Source organism: Manis pentadactyla, chromosome 9, assembly GCF_030020395.1.
Source record: "Manis pentadactyla isolate mManPen7 chromosome 9, mManPen7.hap1, whole genome shotgun sequence".
Classification (NCBI taxonomy): domain Eukaryota; kingdom Metazoa; phylum Chordata; class Mammalia; order Pholidota; family Manidae; genus Manis; species Manis pentadactyla.
In genome coordinates, this window is record NC_080027.1 from 29,311,018 (window position 1) to 29,326,397 (window position 15,380).

Consider the following 15,380-nt stretch of genomic DNA (forward strand, 5'->3'; position numbering starts at 1 on the left):
TAAGGGGAATGTTGAAGCCACAGTTGTTTGGGTGAGGGCCATTTCCATAACAGGGCAGAGTTAGAAAGAGCATTCAGAGGCTGGGAATGCGTCACTAGGATTAATTAGCATGGGTAAATGACTTCCCAAGGTCACTCTGTGAGTCACCGGTGGGGCTGGAGCTGGCACCCAGTTCTCCCAGCTGAAGAATCGGCCTCCTTGTTGGCATTATTGTTGCATGTGACTAGCTCTAGATGACCTTGGTGGAAATCACTTCAGATAGGAGAGCTGCAGCTCTGCAACTGTACAAACTGGAGGAGACACAGTCCTCACAAGACCGCCTCCGGCTGTGCCTAAGAGCAGCTGTTGGTTTGGCTCTTTAAAAGGGTCCAACCTATAAGGCTCACCTTGGACCGTTAACCTTCTACCACCACCAAAGCTAGGAACCCTATTTAAACTTCAGGGTGCCCATAGGTGACTGCTTCTTTCATCCTTGGCAGTCCTTTAAGTTCATTATTGCCAGCCATTGTGATTTCCCAAACTCACATTTCCCAGACATGGAAGAAACAAGTTCCAAGAAGCCAGTCTGATGCTTGTTTTTTGCGTGGCTTGACTGAGCACCACACGGTCACTGCCAAATGTCAAGGCAAATGCTTGGAACTTGCACTCAAACCATATGAATAAGTTAATTCAAACACCCACACTGCCTCCCATCAATGTGATGGGAGAGCCCTGCAAACCCCATGTCTCAGGCAAAGGGGTTTTCCTTCCCTGACCTGTCCACATGCTGACCTGTGCACACTGCCCCGCCTGAAGCCAAAGGGCACAGCCCAGACCAGCACCCCCAGCCCGGCCCAGGGAGCCCTGGAGCATGCGACGACTTGGCACACACGAGTTTCCTTCGCGCCAGCTTTAGTCAACACTGTTCATCCTCGTCCCTCAGCCTTCACTCACGTGTTCAGGCGAACAGCTCACTTACTCCTCTACATATTCAATAATTATGTGTTTAGCACCCGTTATGGTCTAAGCCTGGTATGTAGTGTTGAATGCCAGCAGCAACAAAATAAACGTTCACCTTGCCCGAGAAGTGTCGACGAGCCTTGCAGTCTAATGGGGGAAAGAGACATTCATCAAATAGCCACACAAATAAAGGCAACAAGTTAGTGTGTATAGGCCTGGGGTGCTTTGAGGATGTATGACAGGGAGACACAGCATTGACTTGGAAGTCATGGAAGGAGAGAATAGGTGTTAGCTGAACAAAGAGGAAGGAGAGGCGGGCTGTGCCAGGCAGAGGGAACCAGATGTGAACTGGCCATGGGGCAAGAAGATCATGGCACATGGAGGAATGGAAAGGAGGCCAGTGTGGCTGATGACTGGAGAGTGAATTAGGATGAAGTGAAGAAACTTTACGGGACAAGCCTCACAGGGCCTTCAGGTCAGCCATGTGATGGACTCTGGCCTTTATCCCAGGGGCTATGGGAAGACACGAAGGATATTTAGCACAAGGGATAACACAGTGAGCCTTCTCTTGCAACAGTATGGCTCTTGCTACTGTGTAGAAAATAGCATGGAAGGAGGCAAAGAGGGGATGTCACAAAGTTATTGTGGTACTTTAGGGGAAAGATTGGGAGCTGGCAGCAGGGAGGTGGCTTTACGGATGAATGAATGCATGAACCAGGAGGAACTGAAGAGGTAGGACTGGAGGATTTGGCACTGAGTTGTATAAAAGGGGAGAGGAAAGTGTCGATGATTCTAGGGGTTTGGGATTCTTGAACTAGATGTACCGGGAGGCGGGGGTAACGTTCACTGAGAAAAGGAGCAAAGGAAGAGAATCAGGTTTGTCTCAGGCCTTTGTTTGTCTTGTCTTTGAGTCATACTGGTGTAAGATGAGATCATAAATCTGGTTCTGGACCTGTTAAGTTTGAAGTGCCTTTGAGACACACCAAGGGAGATGTAGGCAGTTAAATATAAAGGTCTAGAACAACAGCTCTAAAACCAGGGACAACTTTGCCCCCAAGGGGACATCTATCAATGTCTCCAGCCATTTTTGGTTGTCACACCAGGCTGTGGGCTGCTGCTGGCATCTAGTGGGTAGAGACCAGGGTGGCTTCCAAACATCCTACAACGCACAGGTCAGCCCCAGCCCTCACAGCAGAGAAATACCAGCCCCAAAGGTCAGCAGTGCCAAAGGTCAGAAACTGCTGTCTGCAGGTACTTGAAAGCCACTGGCTAAAAGCCTTGGCACTGATGAGATCACATAGAGAAAGAATGAGAGTAAAAAGGAAGTGGGATGGTACAAATTTTTTGAGGATGTATAACCCCTAATTGCTGGATGGCCCAGCATGAGAGACTAAGAAGGAGCAGCCAGAGAGTTAGGAGGAAAATTCAAAGAGAGCAGAGTCACAGAAACCAGAGGCTGGGTTGGGCATAGTTAAAAATGTCAGATGCCACTGAGAAGCCCGAGGATATGAGGACAGGAAAGTTCCACTGCATTTAGGGATGTGGAAGTCGCTGGCAGCCTTAGCAAGAGCGGTTTGGGCCACAGCATATTGGGAAAAGACACTGCAGTGAGGGATGAAAAAAAGGAGGCAGCTAGTAGGGACAATGCTTTTAAGAAGTTTGGCTATGGAAGGGAGAAGAGAGAACAGTCCCGGCAACGTGGAAGTCAAGAAGAGTTTGGGGTGCGGTGGTGTTTTTTGTTTTATCTTAAATTTTTTATTATGGAAAACGTCTAACACATATAAAGTACAAATATTGTAAGGAACCCCTCTGTGTACCCTGGGTTCTATGGACTCTGGATTCTGTCTTGTTCCTCTCAAAAGTAATTTTTGTTCTAGGGGGCAGACAACTTGGCTGGACTCAGACTCTAAATTCTGTCTCTCCTCATGGGCAGCGATTGAGATTTCTCTGCTCAGTTCTTGTAGCTCCCAGATGCAGCTTTTTGTTTCTGTTTTTTTCTGCCAAGCCCTGGTGTATGCATAGGTGAATGGTCAGCCAATGATTTGGGCAGATTGTATACACAATCTCTGCAGCCCCTTCCCTTCCAGAACTTCCCCATTCACTTCCTGGCTGCTCTTCCAGCCCCAACTCTGTTCTGACTCCTCAGGCTGGGAAGGCTTTGGCTTTCTGCTGCCCCAGGTTGCTTGCAGATCAAATTGCCCTCAGACTGAAAGCTACAGATTTGCAAATCTCAAGAAATATAAACCCTGCTTTCAAAGGTAGATTCCCCTTCAGTTTCTGCCTGCTGCTGGGCAACCTCTTATTGCCTTAAAATATACACTCTAAATTTTATAACAACAATATAAGTCGTTTTTTAAAATAACAGTTTTATCACTAGCTGCAGAAAGTTTATGCTGTCCAAGAGACTTTCATTACCAGAAGCCAGACATTTTTAAGATGATAAAGTCTTGGGCATATTTTAGGGCTGATGGGAAATAATACCTGGTAGAGAGAGAGAAGGGATAATGAAGTGTAAGGCTCTATAATAATCATTGGAACCGGAGGGGTGGAGATGTTGGCTGTGGGGGCAGAATTCTGTGGGTTTGGTGGTGGGAAGCTCACAGAGATGCCATCCCATGGCTTCCTGTGACATCAGAGGCCCGGTCACTACAGGGGTTGGGAGGAAGGCAAGGCAGTTGGGGGTTTCGGAGCAGTGAAGTTTAAACTAGTGTTTGCAAAGAGTGAAAAGAGTATATTTTGACCAGGGAAACACTGTTAAAAACAAAGAGTGGTCAGTGTTCTGAATCCATGTGGGTTGACAATGATGAATTTATGGTGGTGCCCGTCGGTCTGCCCATGGTAGGATTTTTTCCACTTGACTTTTGGCTGCCTGGGTGAAGGCACCCAGGGGAAAAAAAGAGTGGGTTTTTCTAGGGTTGGGGGTTTTATTAGACTGGTGAGACCAAAGGGCAGGGCCAAGTGTGTTCACAGTATTGACTAGGAAATGATTTCAATAATGGACCCCAAATCTGAGCATGTCATGAAGCTATGGAAAGCATTTTTTGGGAGTCAGTAGAAGGGGGAACTGTTTTCCCATACCTCCCCAGCCCACTCACACCAGCAAAACAGACTGAGCGTTTGACCTTGGGCTCTCCATAAGCAAAAGGAGCCTGTGTCTTGGGTGCACTGGACAAAAAAAGGAAAAAAAGGAAGTGGCACAAACTCCTTGCCATCCTCTGCTCCACTGTCCTGCCCTCCTCCCCAAGTACACATAATCTCATCCCAGGTTCCCAGAGCAGAAGATCCAGGTCTACGTACATAAACCTACACATTAAGAGTTCCAAACCATTAAGTAAGATATGTTCCATCCTTCTGCCTTTTCAATTATACCTTCCTGATGGTCTGCAAGACCAAGTTTGAATCTAGAATTTTCAGACTTTGGTGGTACAGAGAAAATTGGCTCACATCTGGCAGCCCACCCCTCTTCCTGTCCTAGCTCCATCCCCCACTGCAAAAGGCCTCATATATACGTGTCTGGACACCATAACCTACATGTCCAAATTCCAGTCACACACCCAGGCCTAGGGGGCCAGTCACCACAGTGCAGGCTGTACTCAAAGCCGGGACCCAGAGAAGAGGCCCATACTGTGCCTTAAAGCAGCCTTTAGGCAATTGGTCAGAGAATTCTGGGGTTCTGTGTGCCTGGTCTAGAGGGAGAAAGGCAGGTGCAGGTTCTGGTGAGTGCAGGCTCCAGGTGGGCACAGCCCTTGACATGGTAGACTCCTTGCCTGTGGAGAAAAGAAACTGGAAGGAGGCCAGATCAGGGCCCTCTAAACTACTGGGGCTTCAGGCAGGGACCACTTTTGCCCAGGTCTGTGGGAATATTATGTGATGCAGTGACATACACACGATGTTTGTGCTCTGTGCTCTATTCCTAGTCTGACTGCGTGGTTTCTCTTTGTGTACATGTTTTGTTTCTCCTAGGGGGCTATTTATCACCATTCATGACAAGGGCCATCTTGCAACGATGCTGAACTCTTGGCCAGAAGATGATATTAAGGTATGATCCTGTTTCTTTGCTATTGCTCTCTCGTTGGATGAATCCTTTCAGCCAGGACCAGAGTCATTCCCAGCTATAAAATGAGCAATTGCAACATTGAAGGGAAGACACTGCACCCCTTTCCCAGGCCTGTTACAGCCTAGTGTAAATGCACCACGGAGCAGAGGCGTGCATTAACCAGGCACCCATGGGAAATCAGCCTGTATCGCTAGTATCTGAAGATATGTTCCTTAGGTATTGAGTACCCACTAAAAATCCACTGCCAGTGTCCATGGTGGACACAGGGGAAAATCAGACACAGACCCTCTTCTCAAGTAGTTGGCTTTTCATGAGGAAAATAAGACAGTGACTAACATGGTGGACTTGATCAGAGGTAAATGAGGCACAGAGAAAGAGTTGGGGGTGTTCCAAGAGGCAGAGATTACTTTTAGCCTGAGGACAATCTAGGAAGATTTCATGGGACAGGTGTCATTGGAGCAGGGCCTTGAATTGAGTAGAGTTTAGACAATTAGACATTGAAAAGAATAAGATGTAGGGTGGAATTTTATTTTTCAAAAGAAAAGCTAATGAACAACATGTTCATACTTGGGAGTATGCAGCATTGTATGCAGGGGTTGGGAGTGGGAGATGCATATTCAGCTTGACACACAAACCTGGCACTTCTTCCTGGAATGTCAGTTTTACTCCAGAAATTTAAGGAGAAAACATTTGTATATCATAAAGAGGGTATAATGTAGAATGCAAAATTTGTGTTAATTTCAAAATACGAAACACACAGCTTTGTAGAAACTTGTTAGTCTCTGGCTACATCCCCAGACCTCCTCTTTCTGTATGGAGACCTGTGAAAGAGTGTGAGGGTCTCTGGCATTTCAGCTCATTGTCACTTCTGCAAACAAAATGGGTGAGGCAAAACTGCAAAATGCCCGCTAGCTGCTCCGTGAAGGCGTTGCTGGCACAGGAGCGGGGAAGGGGCTGGAGCTGACCGAGCTCATACCAGTACCCCTCAGGGTGGTTACTGCACCGTCCTGCCTTGGCGGTGAGACTGAGGCCCTCCAGCGTGGCTTCCTCTCCCACCCTCCTTCCTTCCGCCCCTGCAGGTTCCCTGAGCCAGCTCCACCCCACCCCACCAGACACCAAGCGCAGCTTGTCTACCTGCCTCTCTTTGTGTGCCGCCCACTTCTGGCCCCCTCAGGGGAGTGGCAGCAGCTAGAACTAGAGCAGGTAGAGCAAGACCTTGGCTCTCAGGAGCCAGGCCGGAGCCAGAGCCAGGGCTCTGGGCCTGCGGTCCTGGCCATGGGAGGAACTCTTACTGTTCATCCGTCTGGGTGTGAGTTTGCCCTGTTTATCTGCTTATCTCTCCTGCTTATCTGCTTAGACTCCAGTTATGTGCAAGCCTTGGCCCTGCAGGTTTTGGTCCCAGCCCCAGAAGAAGCAAGTTTCTAGGGTGTGTCTAGGATGAATCTAAAATAAGATCTTGAGCACATTAAGGGAAGCCAGCTCATTCAGTAGGAAGTTAACTCAAGCCTGCCCTGTGTGGACATGCTGACGAGGACCCACAGACTGTTCTTGCCACCTTCCTGGACAGTCCGGCCATGGTGAGACCTCATGCATAGTGGGCACTCAGCAGATGCTTGCTGAGGGGGATGCACACTGATGGACGTGGTGGGCACCTCCCGTGTGCAGGCATTGTGCCAAGAGGGGAGAGATGGGGTTTCCATTGACACATATGGTGACTTTGTGCAAGATACGAGGGACTAAAAAGAATGATGAAAAGACACCTCCTCTAAACCACTAAGAAAAAGGCTTGGTGAAGGGCTCATGGCTGGGTTCTAATTGCTCCTCTCATCAGAGCACAACTTACTAAGCTATACCTACGGCCCTGTTGCTGGGAATGCAGAACAAGAAAAATACAGACCCTGACCCCAAAACCTGCTTCACTCCCTTTGGGAAACCGAGATAGGAATTCAAAATAGACCCTCAGCTGCTAAATATCTGTTGACTTCAGCAAACATATTTTGAGAGACTTCTAAGTACTAAGTGCTAGTTACCTGGGAGATGGAGCAGCAACTGTTTTAATTTTAAAGGAAGAGAAAGGGAGGCTTAGGGTCGCCCTGAAATAGGTGGGACTTGCACAGGGACTCAAATGAAGGGAGACAACCAGAGCCTCTTGGGAAAGTATAGGTCACATTAGCAGATCTGGACCAGTGCATCTAAGTCAGTTGCATTCAACAACCATTTAAGAAACATCTACTCTCTAAGAGTTCCCTAGGGACTCGGGAATAAAGAAGGTGTACAGGCCCAACTTCAAGGAGCTGGCAGTCTGGTTAGAGAGACTGACCCAAAGCCATTGCCCCAGACTGTGTGTGCTGCGAAAGAGAGGAGCCCAGGGGACAGCAGCAGGTGGGGGACTGCCTGACCACTCCCCCTGCAGTGCCCCGGCGTGGACAGGTGCGTGCCTGGGGCAGGCTCCTCCCCTCCACCCTTTATTCCTGTCTCCCTTTGGAAAAACCCCAAGATCAATCCCCAGGAACTATATAGAAGAATCAGCTCTGGCTTTTTGGTCAGACAGACCCGGATTCTAATCTTGAATCTTCTTTTTACCTTCTCTGTGTACAAATAACCTCTCTGATCTTTCTTCTCCTGTAGTGAGAATTAACTATGACCCTGTACAACACTGAAGGGCAGTTGAGTGGACACATTGCTGCTAAGGTGGACGAGGTGGCTGTAGTGTCCACAGCAGCAGGAAAGAGACTGCCGAGATCTGAGGGCAGCCGAGGAAGGGCCCCCTTACCTGGGAATCACAGGCCACAAGCCAGTGACCCACTGACTTCGCCCCTAAGCACATTTGATTTGGCCCTCAGTGATTTTTGAAAATATTCAATTTGTAGGCAACATTCTAAAATTAGGAGAGTTCATTAAAAAAAAAAAAAAACTTGAATTTCCAGCTTTCTCTGGAAAAACCAGAAACTCTAAATTTTGGACCCATTGTTTGGTGTGTAAACAAGGCAAGAGGACTGAGCAGGCTGCCCCAGTTAACCCTAGTCCCCACCTGCCCCATCCACTGGCCTTTTCTGGAGAGTCCACTCCCCTCACCCCCAGGGCTGCCCTTACAAAGGTCCAGAATGTTCCAAGCCACAGTCTTTCTTGTTTACTGGTGTGTTTCCTCCAGTTGCCTTAGAAAGAGGAGATGAAGGTCTCCCTACCTAGGTGCAGAATCTCTGCTCTTTAGCCTTCCTTCCCGTCACTGTTTCATCTGATTCGCATAGCCTCTGCTATCAGAGTGCTTCCAAACCCCCGAGGCGGGTTCTGAAGAGCGGGCAGGGGTGTCTTTTCTCAGATGAGCAATTGCCCGCGGTCCCCCTCGCGAGTAAGTGTGGCGCCTCCCCGAGCCTGCTGCTGAGCCGCCTCTTCCCCAGCTGCTGCGTCAGCAAGGCACAGTTCTTCAAGGTGCAGGCATTTCAGCCCCTGATGTTATTTCTGAATCAGCTGAATCAACTGGGGAAAAAAAAGGTGATTTTCCATGGTTTCCCAGCCAGAAAGCTGACCTGCAAACTGAGATGTGAGAGAAGTAGGCTGTGGGGGAAGTAAGGCCAAAGCCCAGGGCTGGAGACCCTGAGGTTTGTGGGCCCCTCTTGTTCAGGGTGGAGGGGGCGGGCCAGGCTGCCCAGAGCTGTCCGGCCTAAATCACGATGATGAATGAGAACTGCTTTTCTGACTCGTTCCCACAGAGGCCATCGCCCGGAGCCAGGAGGAAGGCTCAGCTGAGAACAGCCATCCTCCCCAAAAGCTTTCCCAAGCTCCTAAATCTCTCCCTCGTCCGTCCCAATCCCACAGCCGCAGGGAGGAGGTGCTGAGAGGCGGCTGGTAGTGGGGCCAAGGGATCCGTCCAGCCATGTGGGCATTTAAACATGGACCAGATGCTAGTGCCAAGTGCCTGCCTCGCATGCACAGGCCCACTGTGTGTTAAACCCTGCTCCGTACTCAGTGTCAGATGTTGGACTTGCCAGGAAACATTCTCTGAGATGGCCAGCAGCATATCAGGGAGTGCTCTTGGGTCCACACTTCCAGAAGGAGAGGAAGCCAGAGAGAGCTGAGAGAGAGGTGGGGTTGAGTGAGGTCCCAGGGAAAACTCAGCCGCACCCACAAGGAGCCTCTGGAGCTGGGATGACCCTTCAGAGTCACCCTGAGTTGCAGCAATGGAGCCCGGCCTACACTCGCCTGCACCCATCAGTCATTGGCTGCAGGTTACTGCCCTGGGACAGGATGTGGCTTGGGGCACCGTGGCTCTCTTCAGTGGAAGAAATTCCCAAAGTGGCTGAGAGCTGAGAGCAGAGAGCAGAGCTGGGGGAGTCACTCCGTCATTCCCGAAAGGCGGCCTGGGCAGCACCACACCCTCCTGTGCGGCAGTCTGCCGAGTGTCTGTGTGGATTAACTCATCACCTCCTAATGACCTGTAAGAGTTAGGGATTGTTTTTACCCCCATTTAATTGACAAGGAAGCTGCGAGGTTAGGTTCTGTGCTTGCGAGGTGGGGAACCAGGATTCGAAACTATGGTTTGTGTGTTATTTATGTTGCGAAGAGACAGAGAAATGAGGAGGCAGACGAGGAGGAGGAGGAGGAAGACGACAAGGAAGGAACAAGAGGAGGAGGAAAGAGGCGCACGCACAGGGCCGCAGGCAGCCCAAGTCCTAGGAAACCGCTAGAGGAGTCACGACCCCAGGTCCACCTGGGGATAGCCCCGTCGGGTTCACCTGGCTTACGGGATGCGGGCAGGAAGTCCAGAAAGGCTGTAGGTCCAAGCTAGGTGGACAAGGGAAGAATGTAGCAAACTATTCCCTTGTCTTTGGAACTCCCCCTAGACATCTCACATACAAGCACGTTATGAGTTATAACAGCATCTAAACAAGGAAATTGTGATCCTGTAGTTCACTGATACTTACTGCTGGGCTCTAAAGCCCCACGATGTTGTTCTGGTTTGCCCTCAGCCTGCTGACCTCTACTGCACTAGTGGCCCCAGGCATCAGCTCTGTTGATGTCATGAAGAAGAAGATGCAGTATTTTCTCTCTTAACTTTTTCATCTATGCCAGGTCTAAATTGAATCCTTTAGAGAAGATCCTTTGCTCTCTGTGTGGGATATATCACATTGTCCACCATTTATTGAGTTTATATCACATTGCAGATACCACACTAAGTGCTAAAGAATCAAAAATGACAAGACCTGTTTACTTGCCCTAAAGAGCTTAGAACTACTATTGAAAAAACAAGAAAATTATATAACTCTATACAAGAAGAGACATATAGGTGCTGTGGAAGAGGAAAATGCTATGGGAATTCACCACTGGACAGTTCTGAGACTGAGAGATACAGGTAACAGAGGATAAGAGAAGTAAAAGGTTTAAAAGGAGTGAAAGAGAAGAGTAGATTCATTTGGTTAAAGATTCAAGGGACTTCAGAGGACTAGCACACATCCAAGTGGCAATGCCCAGCAGGCAGCACTACGTGTCATCTGCTTAGAGATGACAGTAGAAGCTGTTGGAAGGGATGAGGTGTCAAGGTCAGAAAACTGTTGAGCTTTGCATGGCCAGACTTTCTTAAAAGCTGCCAAGGTCTCTCCTAGGTTTCTCTTTCATTCATTTATTCAACAAATAATTACTACATGGCCTTTCTGTGGTAACGCTGAACTAGAGAGAGGTGAAACAATTACAATTCTAATACGTAATCTTTGCCCCAAATAATAATCAGCAGCCATTTACTAGCCACGTATACAAGGCACCTGGTTCAAATGAGACTTACTTCATTTCATCTTTACAATGATGTGGTGAGTTAGGTACTATTATTAGCCCTATTTTATGGAAAAATTAAAGCTCAGAAAAGTTATCTGTTTGCCCAAGATTACAGATGGTACATTATCAAGGAGCCTAGATTCAAATACTGGTTATCAGACTCCAAAACCCCTGCCATTAACCTTTAGGCTGTTTGGTAAGATAAAGGTGCATAAAAATTGTTAAATAAGAACCCAAATACTATCACGGTCAGGTGTTTAAGTGGTAGTTTATGCAGGGCTTGGCAAGCAGTAGGTACTTAATAAATGCTTGTGGAAGGCAAGCAGGCAGACAGGAAAGGTGAGCAGCTGGTGTGTGGTGGGTGTAACAAGTGCTAGGAGAGATGGCATTAGATTAATGAGCAGGACTTGCACTGCTGGAGAAAGAGAAAGCAGTAGGTACTTAATAAATGCTTGTGGCCTGACATTCAAGGCCTGACAGTCAAGGCCCTTCGCTGTCTGCCTCCTGACCGACTTTCCATTCTCTCCTCTCATGCCACCTGCACGCCCACACACAGCCTATATCCTCCCCACCTCTACCCTGGATCTTAATTCCCTTTCTCCCCAGCTGCACCCCCCGTGACAGTCTTCACCTGTTGGAGTTCTGGCACGTGAAGGGTTAGCCTGCGGGAAGTACCTCTCTCCTGTCAGTCTCTCTGCCCTGTGCTCTTCTGCTGAACTCCCAGTTTCCTCCCAGAGCCATAATTACAAATATGGATGTTCCATCTCCCTGTTTGCCCTTTAGTTCTTCAGGGTTTGGGTCCATACATATTTTTACAGATGAGCAAACTACCTCTTCCCCCAAGATCTGGCACAATGTCTTAACACAGAGCAGGTACTTCAAAAACAAGTATTAAGGGAATGACTAAATGAATACCCATCATAACGCAGGAGTGACCTTGAACCCGCACTGTCCCTAGTACATGGTGTGTCCTCGGTGGTCATCCGCCAGCACACAAAGGCAGTCCCAGTACAGCCTGAGAACCCTCCTGGTCTCACGTGAAATGGTGACCCAGCAGGTGGCCCTGGGAGTTCTGTTCGCAGATTGGATTTGTCATCTCCCAGGAGCCTGCCCGAGAGCACGCACATGGTCTCGCTTCCCCCTGCCTGTGCCCCGTTCTCACGCTGAGGTGTCTACTTAGGTTCTCCGAGGGGACCTGGCTAGGCGTGGTTTCCGCCAGCTGTTTCTGCCCCTCCCTCCTGACTCAGGATGCAGGGGGCGCCTTTCTGTCATCTCACCTCAGCAGGTTCCTCACCAGCCCGCCACCTTCAGTTGAGTGACTCCTTTGGCCTTTCCCAGACAGAGGCAGGGGGCATCCAGTTGTCAAGCCTGCCGTGCCAGAGCTGTTAAGCTGGGCACTTGGTCACAGGAGGCCCTGTCCCTGATTGTTTTCCAGGCTGTGGTGGTGACTGATGGGGAGCGCATCCTGGGCCTGGGGGACCTGGGCTGCTACGGCATGGGCATCCCTGTGGGCAAGCTGGCCCTGTACACAGCGTGCGGAGGGGTCAACCCGCAGCAGTGCCTCCCGGTGCTGCTGGACGTGGGCACCAACAACGAGGTAATGCGCCACCTGGGCTGGGAGCTCAGGGCCACAGGGCGGCAGCAGGGGTGTGGGGGGAGCACCTTTGTGGGCGGTTATATCTGGGCAGCTTTGGGGCCATTTCTCTCCTGGCTCCCCTTTGCCAGGGCTCTCGCCTGCACTGCTGTGAAGTGGAGAAACTTTATCCTCCTTGCTTGACCACCCCACCTTCCTGGCCCCACACTCTTCGCAAGCCACTGCCGGGCCTCCTTGCACCCCTACCTCCGTGAGGCCCTCTGCCCTCCACAGCCCTGCTTGGGCCTTCTTTGCTTTCTTACTTCTGGCCCCAGGCAGCTTGCATTGCCCTCTGAGGCCTCTGTCTGACCCACTAGAAAGTGGCTGAGGGCTGAGTTTTTTCAGCATTTTATAGGAAAGCTGCCTCAGTGAAAGAATTAAAACTCAGAGTGCCAGGACCACAGGCTGCAGTGTCTGAATCAGGCAGAGGAGTGTCCTACAAGCCCAGCGAGAGAAACTGACCCAAGCTGTGGGTGGGATCCACCTGCAGGATTCCAGGTGGTTTGGGGTTTAAGGAGCTCAAACTCTAGCCAAGAGTCTGTCTGTTCTAGGTACCGCCTGGGACACAATGTGTCTGTGCATGTCTGTGGTCTCAGCTCTGGGTCTCTGTTCAGAGGACATGAAAAAATATCCAAGAGTTGCTGCTTAATCACTCAGTTTATCACTGAGCTTACGATCAGTGCGTGTTCATCTTCAAAAAATTGGGAAAATCCAGAGGAGAGTTAAAAATAAAATGTCACTCACAATACTAATCATTGTTTACATTTGATAAATATTTCCTTCCACTCCCCCAAAAGCTTATTAAAACAAAATAGGATTTATATTGCATATACAGTCTTATATACCAGTTTTTTAAACATAATGTATGTCCTGAGTTTTCTCCCAAGTCATTAGCCACTGTGCCATTTTAATAGCCGCCTGATATATCATAATGTATGCAAGTGCCCACTGTTGGACATTTAGGCTTCTTTCTAGTTCTTTTGCTAATGTAACTTGTGCTCTGATACCCCTTTTTGCAGATCAGTCTTTGTTTCCATCTCTGATTAGATCTTCTGGACAAATTCTTAGAAATGGGAATATCTGAGGCAAAGAGAATGGTCATTTTTTAGATTCCTGATTCATATTGTCAAAAAGGTTATACTTGCTTGCATTCTGCGGTAAGCTCTCTCAAGAAAACTTGCCAGACGACTGTTTGCATGGCCTTCCTCCTCCCTGCACACCCTTCACCCCCACATCCAAGCAGGAACGAGCCCTATAGCTGCCAGTGAGGAGTGATGATCATTCAGGCATCATCCACAGATGCCATCATATGAGCGAACACGTGGGCAGACCTTGTTCAGAGCTTAGAAATCATAGGGGTGGGAACGGGCCAAGGGAGGACAAAGGGAATGGGAGCGCTGGACTGGGAAGCCGGGACCCTGACCGCTGGGGGAGCCCCTATGCCGTCTAGACTTGATCCCTCCGTTATCACAGGGATTGCAGTAGAAGGTGTTTTAGTATTTTACCCTGAAGCTCTTCCACTCCATGCTCCTCCGCACCAGCCCAGGAGACAGGAGGCTAGATGGTAGCGCAAGCCTTGGAGCCCCCTGCCAAGGCCGGTCTTCAGGGTTTGCTCTGCACCATGGGTCCATCCCCAGCCTGGCCGAGGTCGTCCTTCGGCCTCAGGGAACGTGCGTGGAGTCCCGCAGGCATGGATGAGTGCGGCAGACTTTCAGTTTTCTTCTCACCCACCCAGTACCTCCCGCTGTGTTTCAGCTGGCCCTAATGGAGACCTTCAGTCGCTCTCCTAAAAGCTGGTTCGAGGTGAGAAACGGAGCAGTGTGCATCTGATTCTGAGGCCGCTGCGTCCCCTGGAGGGCCACTGATTGCCTCCAGCAGCTGCTTTAAGACCCTTTGTCATTGAAGTGCACCCAGCCAGAGGCACTGAAGTTTAGAGCTGGCCACAACTCATCATAAACCCACCAGAAAAGAGGGCAGGAAACTACAATAATCACAGCAGCTCTGTTACAGACCTCCCTGCTTAGCCTGACCAGAACCCCGAGACTGGAGCATCTGTCATTACCCTCTTTTTACAACCAAGAAAACTGAGGCTTAATGAGATGAATTTTCCCAAGAAGATCTAGAAATGGCAGGGCTGGGATCCCAATCCCCCTGACACCACCCCCACACTGCCTGCCTGGGTTTCTGTTACTTTCTAAGCCCATTTCTTGATTTTTAGAACTTTTATTACTAAAGTAACTTTAAACATGATTCAAAATATTATTTTAAATCAATTTAAAATATTACTCAAAGTTTTAAAGAAAAAGGAAATGGCATTTCTCCCACCATACTACATTGGTGTTCCCCACCAGGATTGTCTATGCATCACATAAAGTTATTACCTGTTTATAATGTGCCTGTAACTTTGTTCTAATTTTTCTCAAAGAAGATAATTTTGTGAACACTTTCTCTCTGTTTACCAAACGTTCATTGATGTTTAGTAGGTGTCAGGCCCTCTGCTGGGCCAGGTGTGGGTGGAGTATTCTAGCTGTCAAGGTGTCAACACTGGCACCTAATTGATCATTTTAATGGCTATTGCGTTACATCTGTTCCAAGTGTCTGCCTTTCCGCAGGGAATTTTAGGCCTCTGATCACCCCTCCTTCCTGGGTGTGGGGAGGAGAGAGCTACCCTGGGCCTGCTCCCCCTCCTGTCAGGAAGGCCCAGAGTATTCCCAGCTGGCAGGAGGGAGCACAGCCTGCCCTGCTCTTGCAACACCATGTTGCAGAGAGAAAGCAGTTTTCACCCAGGCCAGTAAGACCAGGGCCAGCACCTGCCCTGTACCAGGCAAAGTTCTAGTCCTCTCTATACTTTGATCTCATTTAGTTCTCACAAGAGCTTTCTGAGATATTGATTTCTCCCTATTTTACAGGTGAGAAAACTGAGACTGAAACACATTAACCACTTAGCTCAGATCCCAGTGCTGTAAGTGTCAGAGGCAGGATTTG

The 15,380-nt window shown here is 49.1% G+C and overlaps 1 protein-coding gene across 6 annotated transcripts in view; it reads left to right on the forward strand.

Moving 5' to 3' along the window:
- ME3 (malic enzyme 3) overlaps positions 1–15,380 on the forward strand; it is a 171,566-nt gene that overhangs the window by 108,353 nt on the left and 47,833 nt on the right. For all 6 annotated transcript variants that reach the window (XM_036906976.2, XM_036906978.2, XM_057507156.1 and 3 more), the window contains 2 exons: positions 4,903–4,978; positions 12,198–12,359. In XM_036906976.2, the coding sequence (XP_036762871.2) occupies positions 4,903–4,978; positions 12,198–12,359 (238 nt within the window). The remainder of the gene's footprint in view (positions 1–4,902; positions 4,979–12,197; positions 12,360–15,380) is intronic.